This window comes from Mobula hypostoma, chromosome 2, assembly GCF_963921235.1.
Source record: "Mobula hypostoma chromosome 2, sMobHyp1.1, whole genome shotgun sequence".
In the NCBI taxonomy this organism is placed as follows: domain Eukaryota; kingdom Metazoa; phylum Chordata; class Chondrichthyes; order Myliobatiformes; family Myliobatidae; genus Mobula; species Mobula hypostoma.
In genome coordinates this window covers 42,627,485-42,653,480 of record NC_086098.1, presented here as the reverse complement: position 1 = coordinate 42,653,480, position 25,996 = coordinate 42,627,485, and the positions used below count along the sequence as shown (strand labels likewise).

Genomic DNA, 25,996 nt, shown 5'->3' with positions numbered 1-25,996 from the left:
AAGTTGAACAATTAGAACTAGGTTCTCTGGAGTTTAAAACGAATGAGACAAGATTTCATTGAAACATACGAAATTCTTAGAAAGCCTGACTGGAAAGAAGGAGGCGGAGAGGATACTTAGGGGATATTTCCTCTGCCTGAAGCTAGAATAAAAGTCAGTCTTAAAATAATGGGTAGGCCACTTATAACTCAGAAAAATTTCTTGACTAAAAAGATCATTGGAATTTTCTAACCCAGAAGGCTGAGGTGATTCAGTTATTGATTGTACTTAGAACTGTGCCGCAAAATGGAAGATTTTCCCTCTTTATATTACAGTTCTAATATATGTACTGCTGTACTCAGTTAGCAGATGTCTTTGAAGCCACAATAAAGAACAGTTCTGATAACAGTACCTCCATTGACTCCAAGTGGTCACAACTCCGTGATGCCATCAACAGTTCAGCCATAATAGCATTTGGAAAAAAGGAACAGAAGAATGCAGACAGGTATGAAGTGCATTGGGAAGAAATCAAGCAAGTAACTGAGGCCAAGAGAAAAGCCCTGCTGGCTTACCCTGCACCAGCACATGCAATGCCCTCAGAGCTGCTAGAAACAAGGCATAGCAAACTGCCCGACGTTGTGCAAACGACTGCTGGCTGAATTTGTGCAGCAAAATCCAATCAGCTGCTGACAGCAGGAACGCAAGAGGGATGTTTGGCAGCATCAAGTCAGCAACAGGCCCTTCAGCCACCAAGACAGGCCCACTGAAGTGGAAAAATGGGTTAGTCGTCACAGACCAGAGCAAGCAGTTTGAACGTTGGGTAGAACACTACCTGGAGCTGTATGCAACCTGGAATGTGGAGACTGATGCTGCCCTGGAGGCACTGCCTGACATGTCAGTCATGGAAGAGTTTGATGCGTTGCCTTCTATGGAGGAACTCAGCAAAGCTATCAACTGTCTTGCCAGTGGGAAAGCTCCAGGGAAAGATGGAATTCCCCTGAAGTCTTGAAGAGTGGGGAAGCCTGCCTTGTTGCATCACTTACACGTGCTTCTGTGTCTTTGCTGGGAGAAACGCCACGTCCAAGACATGTGAGATGCCAACATTGTCACACTGTACAAAACCACGGGCGACTGCAGTGATTGTAACTACTACGCGGCATCTCTATCCTTAGTATTATGCAGGAAAGTGTTCACCTGCGTCGTCTTGGCATGACTTCGGAGCCTTGCATCCAGAGTCCCAGTGTGAGTTCAGAACAGGAAGGTCTACAGTGGACATGATTTTCTCACTGTGCCAGCTGCTGGAGAAGCATCGAGAGCAGCAGAAGCCACTGCACACAGCCTTCATTGATCTGACAAGGTGTTTGACCTCGTCAGCAGAAGCCACTGCACACAGCCTTCATTGATCTGACAAGGTGTTTGACCTTGTCAGCAAAAGCCACTGTACACAGCCTTCATTGATGTGACCAAGGCGTTCAACTTCGTCAGCAAAAGCAGACTCCTCAAACCCACTAAAGATGGACAGCCCCCCCCCCCCCAGACTGTGCAGCATCATATCATCTTTCCAAGAGGACATGCACAGCACTGTCTGGTTCAATGGAGCAACTTCTGATGCCTTTCCAGCGAGCAGCGGAATGAAATAAGGTGTGTCCTGGCACGGACCTTCTTTGGAATTCTCTTCTCCATGCTCCTTCACTATGCTTTCGCTGGCTGCACCGAAAGCTTCCAACTTTGCACAAGAGCTGATGGCAAGCTGTTCAACATTGCTCGCTTGCGCTCCAAGACCCAAGTTAGGGCAGCCCTCACCTGCAAGATGCTGTCTGCAGAAGACGCAGCATTCTTGTCACACACTGAAGGCAGACTCCAACAACTATGCCCATCCCTGCAAGGAGTTTGGGTTAACCATCAGTCTGAAGAAGACATGGCCCAGGGTGCAGAATCTCCCGCAACCATCACCACAGATGGTTGCTCCCTTGATATAGTTCACTTCATCACCTACTTTGGGTTGACCATCACTAGCTCCCTGTTCCTCGAAGCAGAGGTGAACAGCAGGGTTGCCAAAGCTGCAGCTGTCATGTGCTGACAGAACAAGAAAGTGTGGAGCAACAGACAGCTGGCAAAGGTGACCAAGCTGCTTGTGTGCTCGGCACACTCCTTCATGCCAGTGAGGCTTGGACACCATGCATCAGCCAAGAGGCTAAACTCATTCCACCTACGCTGCCTCAGGCGCATCTTGCACATCTCCTGGTAGGACAGAATCACCAACACAGAATGTCTGCAGCAGGCTGACACCTCCAGCACCCACACACTACTCAGCCAGACACCTCAGATGGTTGGGCCATGTCAAATGGATGGACCAGGGACACATTCCTAAGCACATGCTCTATGGTGAGCTGAGTGAAGGTTACCACCCAAGAGGAAGACCACACCTCTGCTACAGAAATGATTGCAAGTGTGACATGAAGCTGGCAGGCATTGACCTCAACACGTGGGAGGAAACAGCTGAAGTCTGGACAGCATGGAGGGCTGCAGTCAAAAGTGGTGTACGACATGCTGAGATAGCAAGGACCAACATGCTCATCAACAAGACAGCCAGAGCTGCATCACCCAGAGCACCTTCCTCCTTCATCTGCAGCCGCTGTGAGACAGACCGTCACTCTAGAGTGGAGCTGTCTCTAGAACGTGCAAATAGTCCCGAGTCTACAAGCGCAAAAACCATCCCAAAAAGTGTCACAACATTGTCGACAACTGACAAACATATGTACATCCTTAGTTTCATTATGAGACGTTCAATATGAATATTTTTGATATACTCGTCTCATTTAATGTTTTGTATTTCAATTGCATTTGTAATAAACAATACACGAGAAAGAAAAATATTTTTAAGAAGTAACATGTTACATTTATACAGAAAACCCCATGTACTGAAAAAGAGTCAAAGGCAGTAAGCAGCATGCAGGCAATTCCAATAAATCACCAAGAGACCAATGCACTATAAATAGCCCTTAATTAGTGTGGGGGAAAATAATTTATAAGATTAAGAAATAGGAATTGACTTTTCATGCACATTAAATAATGCAGCTGTTCCCTTTTCAATTGAAAAGGTCTGATTGGAAATCTAATTCTTTTGTTCATGTAAGGACCTTTGTCTCTGGTTAGACACTTTAACATGTTACGCATTTTAAATACAGTACCCAGGACAACAATCACTTGTATGCCCATATTCTATTAGCATTTGCATTATTTAGATCTACCTTTAAAATGTGTAAAGTAAGCTGAATCATGAATACCCTTTAAAAACTTTACAACACCCACATAGTTTCTGACTGTATACAGTAATGACCTTCTCTCTTAAAAAAACAATTTCACATTCAGGAAACTTAAAACTGATGCTGAGGTGACAGTATGAATAGATTTGGTTAACACACAAAGTCAGTGTTCTATTTCAAAAATGTAATGGCTATCTAGGTCAATTTTTAAAACCACAAGGAGGTTCTATTGAAATCTATTGCTTTGTCATTTTAAAATCAGTTAATGACATTAGGATAGGTTCTTAAATGGACATGTGTACTAGTCATCAAACAACTTTTAAATATGTTCAGAAAAAACAAACATTTCCCATGTGTTTGCCTAGTTAGACATCACAAGGCCAATAACAATTTACAGCTAAGTTCCTATTCTAATTTTCTTCAGTGCCCTTAGAAAACTGTCAGATCTATTCAAAGTAATTTCCCGAAAAACTTAAATAGATGGAATTAGGTCAATACAAAGATGCCTGGTAAGTTGACAAAATGTATGACAGAGCATAATCATTAAAAAAAAAACAAAATTCAAACACACAAAAGTCAAATACAGTGGCATGCCAAAGTTTGGGCACCCCGGTCAAAATTTCTGTTACTGTGAATAGCTAAGCGAGTAAAAGATGACCTGATTTTCAAAAGACATAAAATTAAATGTGACACATTTCTTTAATATTTTAAACAAGATTACTTTATTTCCATCTTTTACAGTTTCAAAATAAGAAAAAAAGGAAAAAGACCTGAAGCAAAAGTTTGGGCACCTTGCATGGTCAGTACTTAGTAACACCCCCTTTGGCAAATATCACAGCTTATAAATGCTTTCTGTAGCCAGCTAAGTGTCTTTCAGTTCTTGTTTGGGGGATTTTTGCCCATTCCTCCTTGCAAAAGGCTTCTAGTTCTGTGAGACTCTTGGGCTGTCTCGCATGCACTGCTCTTTTGAGGTCTATCCACAGATTCGTCAATGATGTTTAGGTCAGGGGAATGTGAGGGCCATGGCAAAATCTTCATCTTGCGCCTCTTGACGTAATCCATTGTGGATTTTGAGTTGTGTTTAAGATCGTTATCCTGTTGTAGAAGCCATCCTCTTTTCATTGTCAGTTTTTTTTCATAGGCGGTGTCATGTTTGCTTCCAGAATTTGCTGGTACTTAATTGAATTCGTTCTCCCCTCTACCAGTGAAATGTTCCCCATGCCACTGGCTGCAACACAAGCCTAAAGCATGTTCGATCTACCCCTGTGCTTAACAGTTGGAGAGGTGTTCTTTTCATGAAAGTCTGCACCCTTTTTTCTCCAAACATACCTTTGCTCATTGCGGCCAAAATTCAGTGTCAGAAGTTTGCAAAGGAACATTTAAACAAGCCTGATGCATTTTGGAAACAAGTCCTGTGGACTGATGAAGTTAAAATAGAATTTTTTGGCCGCAATGAGCAAAGGTATGTTTGGAGAAAAAAAGTGCAGAATTTCATGAAAAGAACACCTCTCCAACTGTTAAGCAAGGGGGTGGAACGATCATGCTTTGGGCTTGTGTTGCAGCCAGCGGCACGGGGAACATTTCACTGGTAAGAGGGAAGAATGAATTCAATTAAATACTAGCAAATTCTGGAAGCAAATATCACACCGTCTGTAAAAAAGCTGCCAATGAAAAGAGGCTGGCTTCTACAACAGGATAATGATCCTAGACACACCTCAAAATCCACAATGGACTACCTCAAGAGGTACAAGCTGAAGGTTTTCCCATGGCCCTCACAGTCTCCTGACCTAAACATCATCGAAAATCTGTGGATAGACCTCAAAAGAGCAGTGCATGCAATACGGCCCAAGAATCTCACAGAACTAGAAGCCTTTTGCAAGGAAGAATGGGCAAAAATGTCCCAAACAAGAATTGAAAGACTCTTAGCTGGCTACGGAAAGCGTTTACAAGCTGCGATATTTGCCAAAGGGGGTGTTACTAAGTACTGACCATGCAGGGTGCCCAAACTTTTGCTTCGGGGCCTTTTCCTTTTTTGTTATTTTGAGACTGTAAAAGAGGGAAATTAAAAAAGTAATCTTGCTTAAGATATTAAAGAAATGTGTCATCTTTAACTTTATACCTTATGGAAATCAGGCCATCTTTTACTCACTTAGCTATTCACAGTAACAGAAATTTTGACTAGGGGTGCCCAAACTTTTGCATGCCACTGTATATTTGTTCCTTTTTTTTAAAAAAAGCAGTTTGAATTTTGCTCTCAGTTTGAATGACTGAATTAATTTATGTTTCCGGCCAAATTACTTCATAACAATTCTGTTCAGCTTTACAAAATACATTGTATTGCTATATTGAAAAATAAATAACATGGGATTTTTGTAAAGCACATAATCCCTGGGAGGGCTGAGGTTTATGACTAAATTACAAACTTGTACCTTAAGAAATAAATATCTTAAATTTTGTTCAAAAATTAAAATGACCTTTTCATCTGAAAACCTTAACAACTCACAGTATTGATAACACCATAGTCAACCACCACAGTTAGAAGTCAGAACTTGTGGGGATGGTGGTGGAATTAAAAAAAAAACACATTTCAATTATTACAAGTTTTATAAATTATTTTCAGATTTTTGTAATACTTCAGCCAAGTAATGGCTTTCAGCAATGTACAACTGTAACCATAAATAATTTTAAAACAAGTTTTATGGTGCAAATGATAATTACTTTCCCCAATTTTACCTTGCTTCAACAATTTTCCATTAGTTGACTGATTTACTTAGCAGCCTGGCTGCTATGCAACATCCTGGAAAGAGGAAAATAATCTGAACTCAAAACATACCTGAAACACAAGCATAGCTCACTTGAAGATTAATATAACAGATTGCCTTAAAAATTAAATAAAACTGAGTTTAAACTCAGAATACTATTTGTAATATAATTTCTTTACAGATACTTTTCTCAACCCTACAGTGTACAATCTTTGAAATATAATAGGGAAATGGGTTGAATAGGAGAAAATATCAAGCAAAAAAAACAAATGCCCACTAACTGCAACATCTATTTTAATTTAGGGCACCATCTTTAACTATATTTATGAAATTATTTTAAAATCTGCTCCTTTTATAAGTTAAAGGTATTGCTATTAAATATCTATTTTCCCTTAAAATAATGATCACATTAATTTGTGCAGCCCAGTTAGACTGCACTTTTAGTACTGAAGCCAACAATGCACATATCCTACAAATCTACATAGTTTGATTATAACAGACTACATTATTTAATAGATGCTTATAGTTGTAGGAAGACCCCTAAGAAAAACAACTTTTGGATAAAAGATCTTCACAATTCTTGAAACAAATAATTATCATGTTATAGACAATCATATGTTGTAATTTCCAAAGCATTAGAACATATTAAGAGTTGCATGATCTTATATGCTACTGGGTTGTGGAACGACTGGAGAAACTCTTGGTTTCCTGATGTCACATGCTCAATGTAAATATATGCTAACTACATCCAAAGAAAATCAAAGACTGATCCATCATTATTTGAGGAATTTGTGTACAGTACAATCACAGAGGATATTGGAGGACTTAGAATTTCCCCTTACGTACATGACTGCACATTCTGTGTAATAATGAATTTCAGGTTTTCACCAAGTAAAGATATTCCTTCCAGAATTCTTGCTGTATTATGCTTTCCCTTTAGGAAACACACAAATCCTTTACATTAAGTAACAAAATCCTCAAAGAATATAAACCTGCTAATTCTAGAAAAAAGAAAAAAATCTTCAATAAAAGTTTAAAAACTATACTACCCATTCTAAGTAACCCTAATGACAATCATACAATTAAACATAATAAACAACTTACTGTAACAATTTCAACTTGTTTCCACCTTCTGTTTTTCAGCATTATGAACAGTGAAACTGTCCAAAATCTACATATGTAAAAGCAATTATCGGTTTTCAAAGTGACAATTTTATATTGAGAGCAGCATAAAACATTAGTATTTAAAAAAAAATCCTTGTATGCACCAACTGAAGTCATACTACAAATTATGTGTAAATATTAATACATTTTAAAGGATTCAAAGTTTTTTGAAGGTAAAGAATTAAGGAAAAGTTGCAGTACATGTAGTCAGATTGTATAATACACACACACTATGATTCACTTGTGCAGTTTATTATGGCAGAATTATGGGCTTTTTGCACACAGCAGAGGAGCATAACATAGGGTCAATAGTAATGGATTTGTGAATTGTGTTGTTAGCCACTTTTTAGGTCTGACCAAATTCCTGCTGTGTTGATCTAATATCCTCCCACATCTTGCAAAAGGCTTAAAATAACCAAGAAGTTGCACGTTCATTCTTTTGATGTCAATACTGTGTTGCTGAGGCTGTTGTGGTCATCTCCAGTGTGGGGTGAGTTTATTCGTTCATACTCTTGTGTTTTCAGTGGAAGGTTTCAGTTGTGAATATGCTATTCTTTTACCAAATGCCATTAGAATGACCACCAGGTGGAGCCAGAACTCTGGAGACAGGACGCTTTGGCACATGATCATCAACTTGGGATCCTGCAAAGAACATAACAGTTATGTTTATACAAAATATTTTGCCAATAACATGCAAAAAGGTAAATATTAACACATTTACCAAAAAATACTAATACAGTAATATAGCAATATAACACTGAATCATATAAAAGTAAAATGCTCCCATTATCCACAGAGTCACTCCACAGATGGAATAGTGAGAAAGCTGGTCGAAGAAAATGACAATGTAATAAATTTTTAATAATTATCATGTTGACCAAAATAATAAACAAAATAACTAATGTGATCAACATTTTTAAGTAGAAGCAATACAATTACGCCAGAAACTTTCAGAATATGATCTATCAAAATTTAACAGAAAATGCTCCAAATATCTAACAGAACAGGCAGCATTTGTGGAGAGAGAAACAGTTAATGCTTCACAATGACAACTTTTATCAATGTGCCCTGATCTCTACCATTCCCACACCCTGTTATGAAATACAAGCAATGATGCTTCCTGATAAAGAAATCATTTCTATTGCTTCTGATTTCTCACCATGTTAAATGCTACTATTAATGAGAAACACTTTAAGAAGGTATAATAAATGTAACTTACTTAGAGATAAAATCCAGAAAGGTGTTAAGAATCTCTAAGATATGGTAAATTCTTACCTGACAAGCTGAAGCTGGATTCATGCAAATCCCTCACTCCACTGTGGCGTGTTGTGACACGAGATTGATGTTCTGAATGAGGTGGCATCTCCTTTTTTGCATTAAGTACTACTGCCACATCACCTGCATATGGGGCACGATCCACAGGCTTTGCAGTCAGACTCTAAGATAATTATAGGAATACCTTAAATATATATTTCTATAATAGTATAATATAATATATACTGTACAGTAACAATGTACATATATAGAGTAGCCTGTGGTCTTAATAGTTAAAACAGTTTGTTTAATTCCACAATTGTGCCCTCAGTCTGACTCTGCTTCTTAACAAGCGATTCAGAGAATTTCCCGGTCTTCTGTCACATTACATACTTGTTTGATGCTCAGTATTAAACACAATTACCTTCACATTTCTAATTCATGACTTTAACCTTCAAAGAGATTTCACAAGGACAGGATGCAGAGTTTCCCTTCTGAAGAGGTCACTCGGTCTGCAGATGCACCATTATATGACCCATGCTTCCCACCAGTTGAGGTACTCAGACTTTGGTGAGTCCAGATTTGATTTTCACAAGTGACAAGAAGATCACACAATGAGCATCAGTAAATAGCACCAGAAATCCTGTGTTTGAAGGTGCAGAACAAGGTGGTTCAGTTCCTGCAGCTGGTGTACATCAAGGACCACTAGAAAACAGTATCCTTCAGGAGAAGCAGAAGAAAAATGCACTCTAACTGCATTGCAAATGCTTGCAGAGAGAGACTGAATGATTTTGCAATATCATGGTATTCATGCATGCAGCAATGACTGAGTACCTAACAGCTATCAGACAACTGCACGCAGGTCCTTCAATGAGCATGTGCAATTTACAAGGTACCTTAGACACATCGCAATGATATGCAGCTCAGTGCTCAGCTGCTCATAATCTACAGGCAAGCGTTGGGGGCTCCTGTGAAGGATGAAACTGTTCCTTTTTCTTATATTACTCTCTTTGCCCATGCCTTCGTCCCACCAGCAGGACCTTTCCACACCAAATAGCAGTATGTAGCCTCACATCCTGGATTTCAGGCCAGTTAATTGCTGAATGTTGTGATTTTTGCTGTAATGAAAACATTTCTTTGCAATTATGTGGTACACCCCTAACTCTGTATTTTTCTTTGCCTTTGGAGCTCTTTCCTCTGATACATGCCCAGAGCATAGAAGCCCATAAACAGAAGTCCAACTTCTGTGTGCTGGTGATAACTTAATCGCATTTCTCATAGACCATACCTCTTCATTTACCCTGCTTTTTGACCTATTTTAAGGTGACATCCCTTTTCTCCAATCAGGTAGATAGTACGATTGCTCAGATATTAAAAGAGGGCAAACAGATGATGTAGGATCTTGGCATCTGGTGAGGATTGATGCACAAATGGAGAAAGATCCCTATTGTGGTTAAAGGTCAGCAGCTGCAATAGAAAGGTGTGGAAGTCCTGGCGTATGAATACTCCAGCTGTGTTAAAGGGAAGGGATGGCTTGGTGCATTGTGGAGAGCCAGTAAGACCTGAAAAATAGGATGCCCCCCGTTTTTGACTGGTCTCTTCTGTAGTAAGGCTAATGTAAACAAAATGCCAGTCATCTGCCTGTTGTATTTGTCCATGGCTTATAGATTCACAGCAAAGTCAATAAATAATGTTCAGATAAATAAGTTGAAGACAGTAGTCATGTTGACAGCCATCAGGAGAACAAGATCACAAAGTCCTGCAGGCAGAAGGCTGAAAATATCTTTCACTGCTTGATGTGCTACTTTGAGCTTCAGGCACCAGAGTTCAGTTACAATACAGAAACTCAGCTTTGTGACTGAAAACAATGAGTGGTTATGACATCCTGCGAGTTGTACCTTCTATTCTCATTCCTTTAAGCGTCTTTGTATAAACAACATCTCACTAAGTAACTTTGAAGAACTGCAAAATATAATGGACTAGTAAAGTTTTAAAAGTGAACAGCAAAGTTCACTCTTAGCTCAAATACACCAAAAGTCAAGAGGAAGTTTCTCAAATAACTCCAAATTCAATTTTTTATAAATGTTTTATAAAAATCGCTCAAGAAAACAGTTGTGCCACTCAGTACCTACTACCAGATTTGCCTACTTTTTTTCCCATCTCCATTCTACACTGATGGCACCGAGAAGCTTCAAGATTTGAAAACTAGTACACATGAGCTGAAGTCCTAGTCATAGAATAAGAAGAGAATGCTTGAAGCTCATCTGAGCACTTTGTAGGAACAATCCAGTTTATCATGCATTCCTACCCTCTCCTCATACAGTACTGTGCAAAGGTCTTCTGCACATATACACAGCTAGGGTGCCTAAGACTTTTGCACAGTAGTGTATTTGTCAACGTGGAGTAGAAAGCAAGTTTACAAATCTGGTAGGAGCAAAGGATGCTGGGAATGGTGCAAATGGAGTGCCATATGAGAAGTGTGGTGGTAGGTGCAGGCACACCCAGCTGAGACATAGGCAAGGTCATTTGATTTCAAACTGTTGCTTTACTTGTCATTACAGTATGTCTCTCTGGTGCTTCCCACTCCCTCCCCACTCCCTGCTGACTTCCCACTCTCAGTCCACAATTCTTCTTATCGTGTCCACGGACAGTCTGTATACGACCCAGCCAGAACTGGACATATTTTTGCGCCTTGTTGTTGAATTCGGCAAGATCTGCAACAGTACAGGGTTCCTCTAGTGATGGGCATTGCAGGAGATGTTGCATAGTTTGTGGCTCAGTTCCACATTCACAAGTTGTCGGGCTGGTTGTATATCCCCATTTGCTTAGTGACACCTTTGAACGACCCACACCAGTCCTAAGTCTGTTAAGGCACTTCCAGGTTGCCCAAGGGCCAAGGTAGAAACTTTCACATCGCGGCCCTGTTTCAACCAATTCTACCACCACCGCGCACAGTAAGTCCACAATAGAGACCCGTATCAGAATCAGGTTATCATCACTCACATATGCCATGAAGTTTGATTTTTTTGTGGCAGCAGTACAATGCAGTATATAAAATTACTACAGTACTGTGCAAAAGTAGGCACCCTAAATATATATAAATATATAGATATATAGCTAGGGTGCCTACTTTTGCACAGTACTGTACTTTTGAAATTATTTCCATTTCCTTTCTGGTATCTAACCAAGTTACTTCACAGTTTAACAATTAACTCTACCTTAATGACAACCCTTGCCAGTGCATTCCAGGCTCTAAACTTTGTTCTTCCTTATTTCACTCTTTTTCTTTCTTTTGCCAATTGGAAAAGATTCCTCTCCATCTTCCATTCATGACTTTAACATCTCCAAAGGATTCCTTTTCCAACTTGAGATTCTCCAGTTCCTCAACCCTGCAATCATTTTGGTGAATCTCCTCTGGAACTTTTCCAAATGCCTTATATTTTCCTTAAGACAAGGTACTATTCCAGAAGTGGGTGAATCACTGTTCTGCAAATTAATTTCTCTTGTAATCCATTTACAAAGCTCAGATATCTCTATTCTGATGATCTTTTAGAATTCTGACCTCCGGTTTATCTTGCATTTTCTCTTTCTTCCCAGTGTCAAATCTCAAATCTCTCAGCATTAAATGAAGTTTTACAAGACGCTGGTGAGGGCTAATTTGGAGTATTGTGTGCAGTTTTGGTCACCTACCTACAGAAGTAAAACTTCATTTAACTTCAGAACATAGAGGTTTCAGAGGGAATTTGGTATAGGTATACAAAATTATGAGGGTCATAAATAGGGTAAATGCAAGCAGGCTTTTTCCATCGAGTTTGGGTTGGACTACAACTACAAAAAGTTTAAGGGGAACATGAGAGGAAACTTTTTCTACTCAGAGGGTTGTACGAGAGTGGAATGAGCTGCCAGTACAAGTGGTGCATACAAGCTCGATCTCAACATTTAAGAGAAGTTTGGGTAGGTACACAGATGATAGGGGTATGGAGGGCTATGGTCCCAGTGCAGGTTGATGGGAGTAAGCAGTTTAAACAGCTCAGCATGGACTAGGTGGGCTGAAATCCTGTTTCTGTGTTGTACTTTTCTACAACTCTATGGCTCTAAATCCGTTTGCTACCTATTCACCCATTCCGAAAACTGCCTGTCTCCTTGAAGTTTGTCAATTATTAAAAATTATATCAAGTACATAATGTACATAATTTACTCTTCAACAGGTTCATGCCGACGTCTTCTAATCAAACCACATTTGTTCAAGTAACTTCTACTTCTGTTTCTTCCCCAGCACCAAGATTAATCTGACTGGTCTACAGTTACTGAGTTTATTTTTACACTTTTTCTTCAGCAAATATGTAATGTTTGCATTTCTAGTTCCCAATGATCACTTGTGAATCTGCAGTTATTTGGAAAATTAGAAGAGGACAGCAATTTCCTTTCTTACTTCTCTCAAGAACGCAAATGGACCAGGTGGCTTGTATTTCTAATTCTTATTGTTTATTCATTTTAGCCCATCCAGAATCTCAATTAAATCTTCTTTTGCTGCGACTCCAGCATCATATTCACCCTTGAAGATTAATTACATGTCTAATACATCCGCCATACTCTTTTCTGCTAGTGGTAAATTTTCATTTTGTTCATGGCTACTCCTAGGCCAGAAGAATACTTTTGGATTTCCATTCATGTTTGGGAAAAGTTTATTTTCCCCTAATGTTATTAATTTGACTTTCTCTTTACTTCCCACCTTGTAATCAGTGTGGTTTTCAATTGCTTTTTTCTCACCACCAGTGAGTTGATACATCCTCCTTTTGTTTGGTCTTTCAGGGAGGGCTGGATTTTAACTTCCCTACCCTAACCCTTCATTGTAATGCTTCATTTGACCTAGTTCATCTCTCATAATCAAATCCAGCATTGCTACTTCAATAGATAAGAAAAATACATTCAAGATAATTCTCCTAAACACACTTCAATAACAGTTCTATTTGCCAATTTTGTTGTTGCTATCCCAATCTTCAACTGCTTAAGTGAAATCTCCAAGGATTTCCATATTTCCGTGACTTCCCTGTAAATTCACTCCTGCATAAAATTCCCACTAGTTGACAGCTGATATAATAGTTTAAGTAATGTCACTATACAGCTATTGTTTAATTCTAAATGAATAGATTTGTGCAAATATCCTTATTTAAGAACAATAAACACCAAAATTGCTACTCTCTTCCCAAAGAGAGTTCTTACAAATCCCTGTGTTCAGATGAATAACAGAAGTCAGATTAATATGGGATTTCTGATACATCCACAATCAAAACACATGATTAAAATCCCTACCTTTCCACATCTCCATCTGACACAAGAAAAAGAAATAAGTATTAAAAGTTCAAAAGGATGAGAAGCACATTGAAATGGTTCCTTGTATTAAAAATAAAAGATCAAACATTTTGAGAATGAATAATTTGAATTAAAAGTGTTGAACTTCTTGAAATAGTGAGCATATCCAACATGTCATCTATTCTAATGTTCTTACTCTGCACTATTTTAATTCCAAAAACAATTATTAGCCATTTTTAATTTTAATTTAATTTAATAAACAAGATGACTGGAGATGTATTTATATATCCACAAGGTTTTTAGGACATGAAATGACTTGCAAGAAACAATTTGTACAATCAATGAAAAATGAGTGCATAAGTATCTGAAAAATTATCTTTTCAAAAGGTTTTGCAGAGAGTCTACAAGACCAAGTGAAAGCATTTCCAGATGTAGCATAGTTGCTGTGTTCGATGATCTATAACTATGCTATTACATTTTATGATTTAACATTTACTAAATCTTAATTTTACCAGTGGTCTTCAGCCACCTTGTAGCCTGCAACCGATTGGGCTCTTGTTGCAGTTTCAGTGTGCCAGCGAATTGACCTCTATTTACCCACCACTTTTCATGTAACCCAGCTCTCATGCATGATAAACAAGACCTTGGGCCCACAACTCTCCATTATGTATAGTTCTCAAATTCTAACAGCTACATCTCAAACAAGAGATACAAATTTCAGAAAATTGGTGATGCAACTTATTCCAGCAGAACTGATTCATTACTACTTAGTTATTTAGTAACTGCTATTTAAGTCCTATTGCAAGGAACCTGTCGATTGTTCTACCTGTCCCATTAGAGCAGGCAGCATAATCAAAGATAGCAACCACCCTAAACACTTTCTTTTTTCCCCTCTTACATCAGACACAAGATGCAAAAGCCTAAAATCACATCCCAACGGGCTCAAGGACAGCTTCTAACCTGCTATTATAAGGCTATTTATTGATTTCCTAGTATGACATGATGGAACTAACCTCACAATCTCCCTCATTATGGTCTTGCACCATAATGTTTACCTGCACTGCACTTACTCTGTAGCTGTTAGATATTATTCTTCATCCTATTATTGTTTTACCTTGTCTACCTCAATGCACTGTGACTTGATCTGTATGAAGAGTATGCAAGACAAGCTTTTCATTGTATCTCAGTATATGTAACAATAATAACTCAATTTCAATTTGAAGGCTATCACAATCATCATTTAGTATCATTAGGCACCTAATCAAAGCATAAAATATGAGAAGACAATTCTATTTTTGCTTCCTTCAAACATCTGGTCATGGTCTCATAAAGGATCCAATAAAAAAAATGTTTGACTTTCTCCATTTAAGTGGAGAAATATCTAAATTATAATCAACTCTACCTTTTCCCTTTGGATCAGTTTTTTGTACACAAAATCTGAAAAAGGTCGAAGTGGACAGAACTTCCCGGTTCCCTCAGCACATGTAAAGATCCCATCTTCATAGACAACTCGACCACGGCTGATTGTCACCAGAGGAACACCATGGCATCGCATATTCTCATAGAGGTTCACATCACCACCCTGTACTTGCGTACTCACAGAGATCGTTCTGAAACAATCAATCAACTATTAACACAAATGCAAAGGAAAGCTTGTGAAAGATTACAACTTAGAACACAACTTATTTTCTCATCTGTATTCTGTAAAACAAAATATGATATACACCCCTTTAATTTAGTAGACCTGTTAAAAAATTCTGCTTTATACCTCTTATCTAATGAATAAAGTTAAAGCAAAGAAGAAGAATGCCACATCGCAGAACTAATATGGTCTGGCTTAAAATATAGGCTATCACATCAATGCAAAACAGAAGAATTGTTGACAACTGTCATACTCAGATAAAATGTCAAACCATAATACTGCCCACATGTGCACATCAAAAATAAAGGATTATTTCTGGTTAGATTTGAAGAACACAGAAGTCCATTCACTGGCCAACACAAGTAATACGTACCACTCCCAGGGAAAGTGTGCAAATAAGTATTACAAGTGCATTTGGCTGCCTTTGATGTAGCTTGACATGTATCAAGAACATACACAGATGTCCTGATATTGTTATATCCTTTGATGCTCCCATGCACTTTGGTGAGAAACAGACCTCCTCAGATTTATTTCTGATGTGTGGAGGTGGGATTGAGAGAAACTTTGCTTTACATTAACTGATCTGATTATTTTTATTCATGGAATAAAGGTACCATTTTCAAAACCAGCATTTATTGCATCATCTTAAATGCCTTTAAAGTGATGGGGTTCTTGAAGTTTTGTCTTCTGCTTAATGAAGATACAACCACAGAGCTATCAGGGTGTTGCCAGTTTGAAGAAGGTACAGCTGTACACTTCCAAGTCAAGTTGCTGTGTGACTTGGTACAAAACTGTTAATCTAATCCTTCACAATGAAAGAGGTTGGCAAGTAGCTACACAACATCTATCAGATTATGTAAATCATAGGTACAGAGTTCTGTCTGTGAAGAGAGTAAAAGCATTAGATACCAATAAAATTTACTGATGATGGGCTTCTTTAGTACTGTCAGAGTAGAACAATGCTGTTAGTTGAGAGTATCCCATCACACATTCAATTTGTGCCTTGTAAATAAAAGAGTATTTCTTGGGAATCAGGAGTTGAGTAAAACTTCTGATCTAGTTGAGTTTCAAAGTTTGCAGGGCAGAAGCAGGTCCCCAATTTGCACACAAGTATAAAGCACCGCCACCAAGCAATATGCTAGAAAGTATGGTACTGGTTACACATTTAGAGGAAAGAATATATATGTATTTTTTAAAAGTTTTACTTATTTAAGAAACAGAACAAATTACAGTAAGTTTCAGGGCTTTAGGTTATAGTAACAACTGTCAGTGTGCTATACTTAATCTTATAGTGTTTCAAATCAACTAGAAAATATGAAAATTAAATTTCTTGAAAATCTGAACTTCAGCTATTGGCATGTACAAAAATTATACCTAAACATCTATCTCAAAATTTTCTACCCCTAAATCACTTGTTATTGTCCAAAGAAAGGCTTGCATTTGGGATTAATAGTGTAACAGATTAGAATTGTTTCCATCATATTCTAGTTTATGACCTTTCCTGAGCACAAGCGGCAGGTCATCTCGACTACAAAAATTTGGATTAGATTTTTAAAAAAATCAAAACTCATGGTACTAGAAACATACCTTGTAGCTTCTGGATCCCACACAACAATATCAGCATCAGCACCTGGAACAATTCTTCCTTTCTTGGGATACAAATTGAAAATTTTTGCAGCATTGGAACTAGTCACAGCAACGAAGCAGTTTTCATCCATTTTGCCACCAACCTGAAAATATCAAATTGTACCAATAGTTAGATGCAAAACAAGTTTTTCTTTGTATTTCAATTAAATTTGCTTCACTCTCTTATATCCCTCGATATTCTGATAAGTTATGAAATAACAGCAGCATACAAGCTTTTACCAATATTCTTAACAGATTAATAAAATGAGAATAGAGTCAATGCAGCCTTTCCAACTCTGGAAGAACAAAATATTGCTTGTCATTATTTCACAGCTCACCCTGTAAGAATATTAGGTGAAGAGGAGAAGCTCTAAAAGTAGCTAAGCCAATTTTCTGTTTAAGAAATATTTCAATGAGAAAGGAAGGACCAGCTATGAGATGGCTACTAGAACCTGATTTTATAAGGCTTCGCAGAATACAAGTATTAATTGATGAGATGCTCTGATCATACATGAAATTTCTGAGAAAATAATCAATAAAGGTAGGAAGAGGACCTAATATTCCAAACAAACAGTTATTGTTGTTGCAATCTAAGAGCTATTAAACTGGAAATACCACCACAGCTCAAAAGGCAAAGAAGTATGGATATAGAGGTATGCTGATGTCCAAGAAACCATTCAAAACGTGAAATTCAATCATGATAGGCAGATCATAAAGATATTGTATAGCAATCACTAAACTCAGACTTCACTCAGCTTGTAAAAGGAGGCAAGAAGCTGATGACAATAGCTGCAGAATGGCAGTAGTTGGATCTAATCTTCCTTCTTTATTATCTTGAGTGCCACCACTTGTCAAAACAGTTGCCACAAGGACTCTCACAATAGGTATGCTCACTTCTAATTCTCTAGTTCACACTCAATTTCACTTATTTGAATTGTTCAAACTTGTCCCTTTTCTTCCACATCAAGAGCAATCTTATGTTTTTCATTTGAGATACTAAATTAAAAACAATTGGAAAATTCTCAGTATGAAGCTAACATATTTTACCATTTCATGTGACACTGAGTGTCACAATCTCAGCTAATGGCATTCCAGTAGTAGCCAGGGGTTGCTTAGAGCAAGAAATTTCATAACATATGCTGGTGATATCAAACTTGATTCTCACACTGATTCTGAGCTCTGCACTTTGTTGGATACGAAGCAAAATTAATCTACACCCAGATCCGGGGGAGGTGTAGCATGTGGGCTGGACAACTCTCATCAGCAAATTTCAGATGAGGGCAGCATATTAGATAATGAACATGCAAGTGTCATCTTTCAGGCACTGTGTGAGGTCTGACCTTGCGAATATATATTTTTTAAAAACAGAGGCCCTTTACAAAAAAGCTTCATATCACGACTCAGAAGCCAACCACCATGCAGCATGCTGGCTGAGGTCTCAACTTTCACAACAGCAATATATGACTACTGCATACAAGTGCAGATGTCTTCCATCTGAGCTCAGACTGGAGGGACAGGAGGCCTAGGGAGAAAGAAAAAGCGGGGGGGGGAAGGGGGGACAGGAGGCCTTCTCCCTAGGCCTACTGTCCCATGATCCTCTCATATCCCTTTTGCCAATCAACTGTCCAGCTCTTGGCTCCATCCCTCCCCCTCCTGTCTTCTCCTATCATTTCGGATCTCCCCCTCCCACTTTCAAATCTCTTACTAGCTCTTCTTTCAGTTAGTTCTGACGAAGGGTCTCGGCCTGAAACGTCAACTGTACCTCTTCCTAGAGATGTTGCCTGGCCTGCTGCGTTCACCAGCAACTTTCATGTGTACTGCTTGAAATTCCAGCATCTGCAGATTTCCTTGTGTTTGTGAAGTAAGGACAAAGTGAGTTTGGCATGTGGAAGTTGACGAAAATGATGTTGAAGAGGTTTTGGCATCCCATGACTAAGAACTGATAGATGAAGAGCTGATGCAATTGGAAGAGGAAAGGAGAACAATTGAAACCGAATGCAGTAGCGAAAGTGAAGTCGTCCAGGAACTGAACATGAAGCAACTGCATGAGATTTTTGCTGCAATCGACAACAATGATTGCAGAAAAGTACGACTTTAATTTTGTAAGGGTATGTAGGTTTAGGGCAAATTTGCAAGATAGTTTGAGTGCTTACAAAGAATTGTATGATAGAAAAATATGGGAGGCTAAGCAGTCAAGCAAGCCTTCCACATCAGCCACAGCAGACGACGAACCTCGACCTTCGACATCGAGGCAGGCAGACATAGAAGAAGATGACCTGCCTGCCCTGATCGATAAGATGACACCCCAGTGTCCCACCACCCCAACCCCCGGGCCGCGGACCAATACATTGCCGCGGAGCATGCAGTGGTAGCTGGGACACACCCAACACATCTTTAAGAAAAAAGCCGAAATAAACAAGCTAATTATTTAGGTGCCGCCCGGCATGTAGATGTCGGCCCAGATCAGAGGCGATGCAATCGGCAATCGCCTCTGATCTGGGCCGACATTTACATGCCGGGCGGCACCTAATTGATTAGCTTGTTTATTTCAGCTTTTTTTTCTTAAAGATGTGCTGGGTGCATCCCGGCCACCGCTGCATCTCTGCATGCTTCGCGGATCGGTATCGGGTCGCTGCCTGGAGGGTGGGGACCACTGCAGCACCCCTGACCTCCGACGACTCAGCCTAACACACCATCAGTGTGCTCAGTGCTGTCTTCCCAATTCCGGTAAGTGATACTACACTGTACATACATTATTTCTACTTAATATAGACTGTGTATTTTTATGTGTTTTTTGGTATGATTTGGCAGCTTCATAGCTTAAAGGTTACTGGAGAGAGTGTTTCTGCCAAGAGCGCTTGCGTGAGATTTTCACTATGGAGAACAGTGCAGCAATGATTGTAGAGAAGTATTTCTACTTTATATAGGCTGTGTACTTACTTTATACTTCGTACTTATACTTTATTGATTTATACATATTGATTATCCATAGAATGATTTACCATATCATTCCTGCTTTTACTATATGTTACTGTTATTTTAGGTTTTATGTGTTATTTGGCATGATTCGGTAGGTTATTTTTGGGTTTGCAAACGCTCACAAATTTTTCCCATATAAATAAATGGTAATTGCTTCTTTGCTTTACGACATTTCGGCTTATGAACCGTTTCATAGGAACGCTCTACCTTCATTTGGTGGGGGAAATCTGTATCAAGTATTGCACACTAAAAACTGATTAAGGAAACTTTCCTGAACACATTAACTTCCCAATACGAGTTCTCAGCTGCTCCAAGGTTGTACTTCATAGGCATTAGCAACTTTCTCCTCAATAAAAAAAAACATATTCACCTCCCTAGCTATTGATGCAGCAGTGCATGGGAGTGGGAGGGAGTGGAAAGATGTGGAATTTCAGCACAAAACTGTATAAATACCATATATGCCACAGTGATTTGGTCAGTTCACATATTGATAACTTTTGCAGACACAGAAAATGAGCTATAGCTGAGTGACAGCAAGGAGGAAACTATGTCATTCCATGTACCGGAGTCTGGCATTTAATAATCATCCTTACTTCCTGAACAGAATGATGAGGAACTATTTGTGGTGTATGAATTGCTGCAGTATGATTAGACTGGAAGTGTGAAAACTCCAAGATTGTGAATAAGGAATAACATTGAGGAATAGCAATTTCCAGATCAGGATACTGCATCACTTAAAGTTACCTTGGAAATACTGGAATTCCTCAATCACTGTTCTTGTCTTTATAGGTGGTAGAGATGTTGGATTTTCCATGCACTGTGGAAAAATCCCTGATGAGTAGTTGTCACCTATTTTGAAGACTGCAGGACAACACTGGTTGTCTCCATTATGTTCCAGATGATGTTTCTTTGTGCTTCCGATAGTGTATATTGTAAGAGGCATGGCTAAAGAATATTGCTCTTGTCCCCCTAGAAGCCACTGTATGACCAACGTGGCGTTTTAAATACAACATGCATAGTTCATTACTCCAATATCAGCAAACGATCGAAGGTTCCAAGCTGCATATCATCGAGCACTGGAGTACAGGATGTGTGTTACAGAGTATGTGCACGATGAGGGGAAATTTTATTACTCATTTTCATTTAGAACCAGCGCCTCGCTAATAAAATTTTCAAACTGATTTTTGGGTAAATATACACAGCCAGATCATCTGCTAAATTTTACAAATTATGAAGTGAATGCTCCTTTTTAAACATGGAGCCTTATTACATTATAAATGCAGTAGATGATGATCCAAAGCAATAACATTCAAGCGAGATGTGACAGAATTTAAACTGCGATTTCTGAAGTGATCTGCAGACAAAGTAACCAGGGCCACTAAGATCTACATGAAGCACTCCAGCCAGGGATAGTTAGTTGTGAGACTAAACAATGGCAGGCATCATATAACAGATTATTCATACATATATTGTTCACTTCTCCTGATTAAGTAATCCTAAATAATAAGAGTATTTAGCAATTAAAATGCAACTACCTTTTCAGAACAATACAGCAGACTCTGAAAATCAGAATTTCTAGTCTGGAAATTCACTGTGAAGTGTACAGATATGATACAAATATTCCATGCCACTTTTTTTTTGGTATGGGTATTATATTATATTTGCAAACTAATTTGCAATGGCAGGCTGGAGGGTGTGGGGACCAAGTGTTGTTTTCTTTCTCTCTGATGTCTACAAAGTAAAGTCATCACTTTTTAATGTTTGCTAGGAATCAGCCATTACATAAAACAACACATATACCCAGGAGAATACAAGAACATTTTTGAAAACTACAGAAAGACAGAAAAGAAATCCATGAAGCAGTCATGTTTTCTAACATCTGTTGAGATCCTTTGCATGATTTTAGAAGATGTCAGACAGGAACAAAAATACCGAATTTCTGTGAATGATAACAAGGGAACAAATGATGAGAAATAGAAAGCAATCTTGAGGGGAAAAAAAGGAAAGCTTGTTATGTAAATGTAACATCATAAAACTCGAGTACAGTCAATCCTACCACTCCTTTCTCCCAGATGACAGTCATTCGGTCTTGCACTCCAGTTACACCATGAGGAATTTTCGTAAAATCATCTTTTCCTACAGCTTTCTGCTTGGTAGTAAATGGACGATGATCCGAAGCAACAACATTAATAGTATCACTAGGAAACAAAAATCAAACAATAATAATAATGTGTTCAAATTAATCATTAGATATTTTGACCTTATGAGAGTTTCAATCATTTCAATCTAAGGTTAATCAACAGCACAAAATATTTGAAATTTAATTATGACATACATTCTCCCTTGTCTAACTTTCTACAATAGGTTTGTAGATTTTGCACAAGTCCTTGATCAAGAACCATGCAGAAAAGACTTGAGCACTCCTACGACCTGCATTTTAACTAATTAGTTATCTTGGCTGGATCTGGTTGCAGATAACTTCCTCCCAAAAACTCCTGAAAAAAAACTTATGCAACACTTTGTGTCTTTTTCCAGTTAAATGTACATTGATAATAAATTGAACCTTGAAGGAATTAGCAATGCCCAAAACTAACTCTATGAAACCTAACAATGCACATGTACATTTTGGGCATTGCTAATTCCTTCAAGGTTCAATTTATTATCAAAGTATGCATATATTTTGATATTTGTCTTCTCCAGATAGCCATGAAAATGTAAAAGAAACAAAACTCACAGTCCCCAGAATCCTCCACCCCCTCTTTGCAGAACAGCAATAACAACAACCCCCGACCCTCTCCCCAGCAGAAAAAAACAGCAATAGCAACAAATCCCCAACCCCTCCCCCACAGAAAAAAAGTGACCAACCCCCTCACTGGCAAAAAAAGAACACCAACAGTAGCATCAAACCTCCCCCCAACCACCCACACACAAAAACTTGCAGATCATCCACCCGACCACAAGAAAGAAAACACCAAAAAACTGAAGGAGACCAATATAAAGTACAGTCCAATTACATAAATATCAAAACATCGAACAGTCCTTCTGTGACTGAGAACCCATGCGTGGTCTGAACGGTGGTCTCTGTTGGGAGCAATCACTGACCATCTGGTCCCGTTGGGAGCATCACTGACTCTATGGCCTCTGTTGGGAGTGATTGCTGACAGGGTCTGAATGCTGTCAATCTGGCAGCACTCGCTGACTGGATCCGATTGCCTTTACCTCAATGCTTCAAGCTTCCTTGCCGCTTCAAGGTGGAGTCGTTTATGACCTACGTCCTGCCTTTTTTTTCCTCATGAGTCAACTTGTGTTCTTGGTCCTTTTTGGGTGAGTGACTCTGATCTTCATGAGGCAGCTCTCTGGACATAGCACAGCGCTGGATCCTTCAACTGAGATCCAAACTGTACATCACAGGTACCAACAGTTTCCATAAGATAAACAATACAAAGCAGCAGAAGGCCTAGGAACTGTGAAATAATTTAAAAGATTTGCTATCTGGCAGATGTCACCCAAGGAATCGTAGTTTGCCGGCGCCATCTTGATGAGAGGATGGCAAAAACCTTATCTTACAGGATTTGACTGAATGTGCATAACCTCAGTACAATTTTTTATTTGTTGGAAGAACTTGTTGCTGGCAAGGTCAGCTCTTTTTGGTCATTCCATTCTTGAACTACTGGAGTCCTTCTAGTGAAGGCACTCACATGGAAATAGACGATAAGGACTTCCAGGATGTAGACTCTTTAATGACGAATAAAGGGCATTATCTTTTCCAGCTGCACAAGCAACAAAGGCCATTGGTTTGGTTGAGGTGCCACTGCAGAATCCTTGCTACAAAATGGAAAAACATTAACTACAGTAGACACTATGCACCACAATCTAGGAGGTTCTTTTTAAGTTATTTTTAGGATTTACATTAACTTGCAAAGTTATCATTCATTCGTAATCTGTAATTGACCTAGAAAAAGCAGTGCCAAACTGCCTTCTTGAACCACAGAAGTTGTTCTGGTGAAGACAAGGGGACTGTTTTGCCCTGGATGGTGTGAAGGTTCTTGAAGGGTGGCGCTTGCACTCATTCACACACGTGGAACTTCTTTCATCACTCCTGACTTGTGCTTTGAAAATAGTGGAACAGCCTTTGAGTAACAGAAGGCAAGTCACACACCATTGAATACACAACCTTTAATCTACTCTTTCAACTATGGTATTTATGTGATTCAGTTGAATATCCAGTCAGTGACAATCTCCAGCATATTAACGGTGAGGAAGTTGGTGATGGCAATGCTATTCAACATCAAGGTTGGTAGTTAAGATTCTTATGTTGGATATGGACATTGCCTGGCACTTCTGTGGCCCAATTGTCACTTGCCACTTCTCAGTCTACGGTTTATACAGCCATGAACTGCTTCATTTGCTGATAAGTTACGGATGGAATTGAACATTGTACAATCTGCACTCCTGACGTCATGATGAAAGGAGGTTCACTTACAGAGCAACTGGAGGTGATTTGGGTTCATTCTACAGTGATGCCCTGTGGTTGGGATGATTGGCCTCTGAGAATCTCAATCATCCTTCTTTGTTGTGAGCACAACTTCAATTACTGCAGTGTTTAGAGTAATATGACAAATGAAAGGAAGATGATGTCAGTGAACGAGGGAATGAAAGTTTCAAGTAGCTGGACTGAGTGCCAGCCAAATATGCTGCAGTGCTGTTGAAGCTGCACTCATTTAAGCAGGTGGACCCTATTCTATCATATTGTTGTCTTGTAAAATGCAGATGGAATAAAGGTCATCGGAAGGCAGGAGTTGAGTTAATTGTTGCAAGATATCCAGTCTCTTAGCTGCTGTTATGGATGTTCTCAAGAAATTTAGAGTGGGCTAATCATTAACATGAAATTTTCTGATCCGTAGGTTTAAGAAGAACATTGAAAAATGTTTTACTGGTTAATCTTTAAGTATTAACAATTACCATCATTATGCAGATACTGGCATTTTTCAATTTAAACCATAAATCTCACTTCAATCAATATTATATTCTAATCAATGTTATGCACTATTCAAAAATTCTAAGAATGCATTTGCTGTTTTAAAGTTCTAGTATTGCAAATAGCTTGAGCTGAATAAATATCCATAATTATATTAATAGAACTGCTTTCAGTTCAGTGAAACATCACTGAATACAAAAATGGCAACAAATGATATCCTTGTTAAACCCGTGATAGAAACTTACCTGCCTAGCAAGCTCATGAGGTGGGTGGGAGTGCTCGAGTCCAGTCGGAGTGGAGGAACAGTAACATGGGCAGCAGCATGAGACCAGTCTGGGTGGTAATAGCTGGATCCATTCAGAACCGTGTGCGCCAAGGTTGTTTCCCCATATATAATATTGCCTTTAAAAATTACATTGGTTAAAACTGCACATCAAAGTGCTTAATTTATATAGTTATAACATGCTGGTTAATTGATGTACACATAGAGGGTTCACTTAAGTTTTGTTCGAGTTGGATAGTGACCTTTTCATTTCTATTAATTTGTCTTACACAAATGGACAATTTTGGTAAACTGGAGAGAAATTAATTTGCAGTAGGTATGATTATTAAAGAAACTTGGTTACTTTCATGAAATACTTTCAGATTTGTAATTATTTGTTTTACCATGTTAGAAACCGTTCCATGAACAAAGCATCTTCCAATTTATTACCACCTGTCCACTCAGCTGATGAATTAATCCTCCTCTATGTTGAGCCACACTTGGAAAAGGTATTGAGAGTAGCTAGGACAGAGGATGTACCCACAGTGGGAAACTTCAAAATACACCATGACCATGAATGGCTCTACTGATGGTAACAAGCTAAGCAATTATTAACTACATCACAGGAATAAGGCTGCCCAGGGGGGGGAATGGACCATGAAGACCAAACATACTGCACTTCATTCTCACTATCTACTCATATTAATTTATCCTTTCATTGCAGTTGTTTTGGTGTACCTAAAACTGAGGTACTAAATATGGTGAAGCTAC

At 38.7% G+C, this 25,996-nt stretch overlaps 1 protein-coding gene across 1 annotated transcript in view; it reads right to left on the bottom strand.

The window, feature by feature from the left end:
- Positions 1-5,428: 5,428 nt before the first annotated feature.
- LOC134358589 (dihydropyrimidinase-related protein 5-like) overlaps positions 5,429-25,996 on the bottom strand; it is a 63,386-nt gene continuing 42,818 nt past the window's right edge. The window contains exons 7-12 of the mRNA XM_063070998.1: positions 25,209-25,365; positions 22,042-22,183; positions 16,968-17,110; positions 15,141-15,348; positions 8,447-8,609; positions 5,429-7,813 (exon numbers count right to left, since the gene is read on the bottom strand). Of these exons, the coding sequence (XP_062927068.1) occupies positions 7,728-7,813; positions 8,447-8,609; positions 15,141-15,348; positions 16,968-17,110; positions 22,042-22,183; positions 25,209-25,365 (899 nt within the window). The 3' untranslated portion in view covers positions 5,429-7,727. The remainder of the gene's footprint in view (positions 7,814-8,446; positions 8,610-15,140; positions 15,349-16,967; positions 17,111-22,041; positions 22,184-25,208; positions 25,366-25,996) is intronic.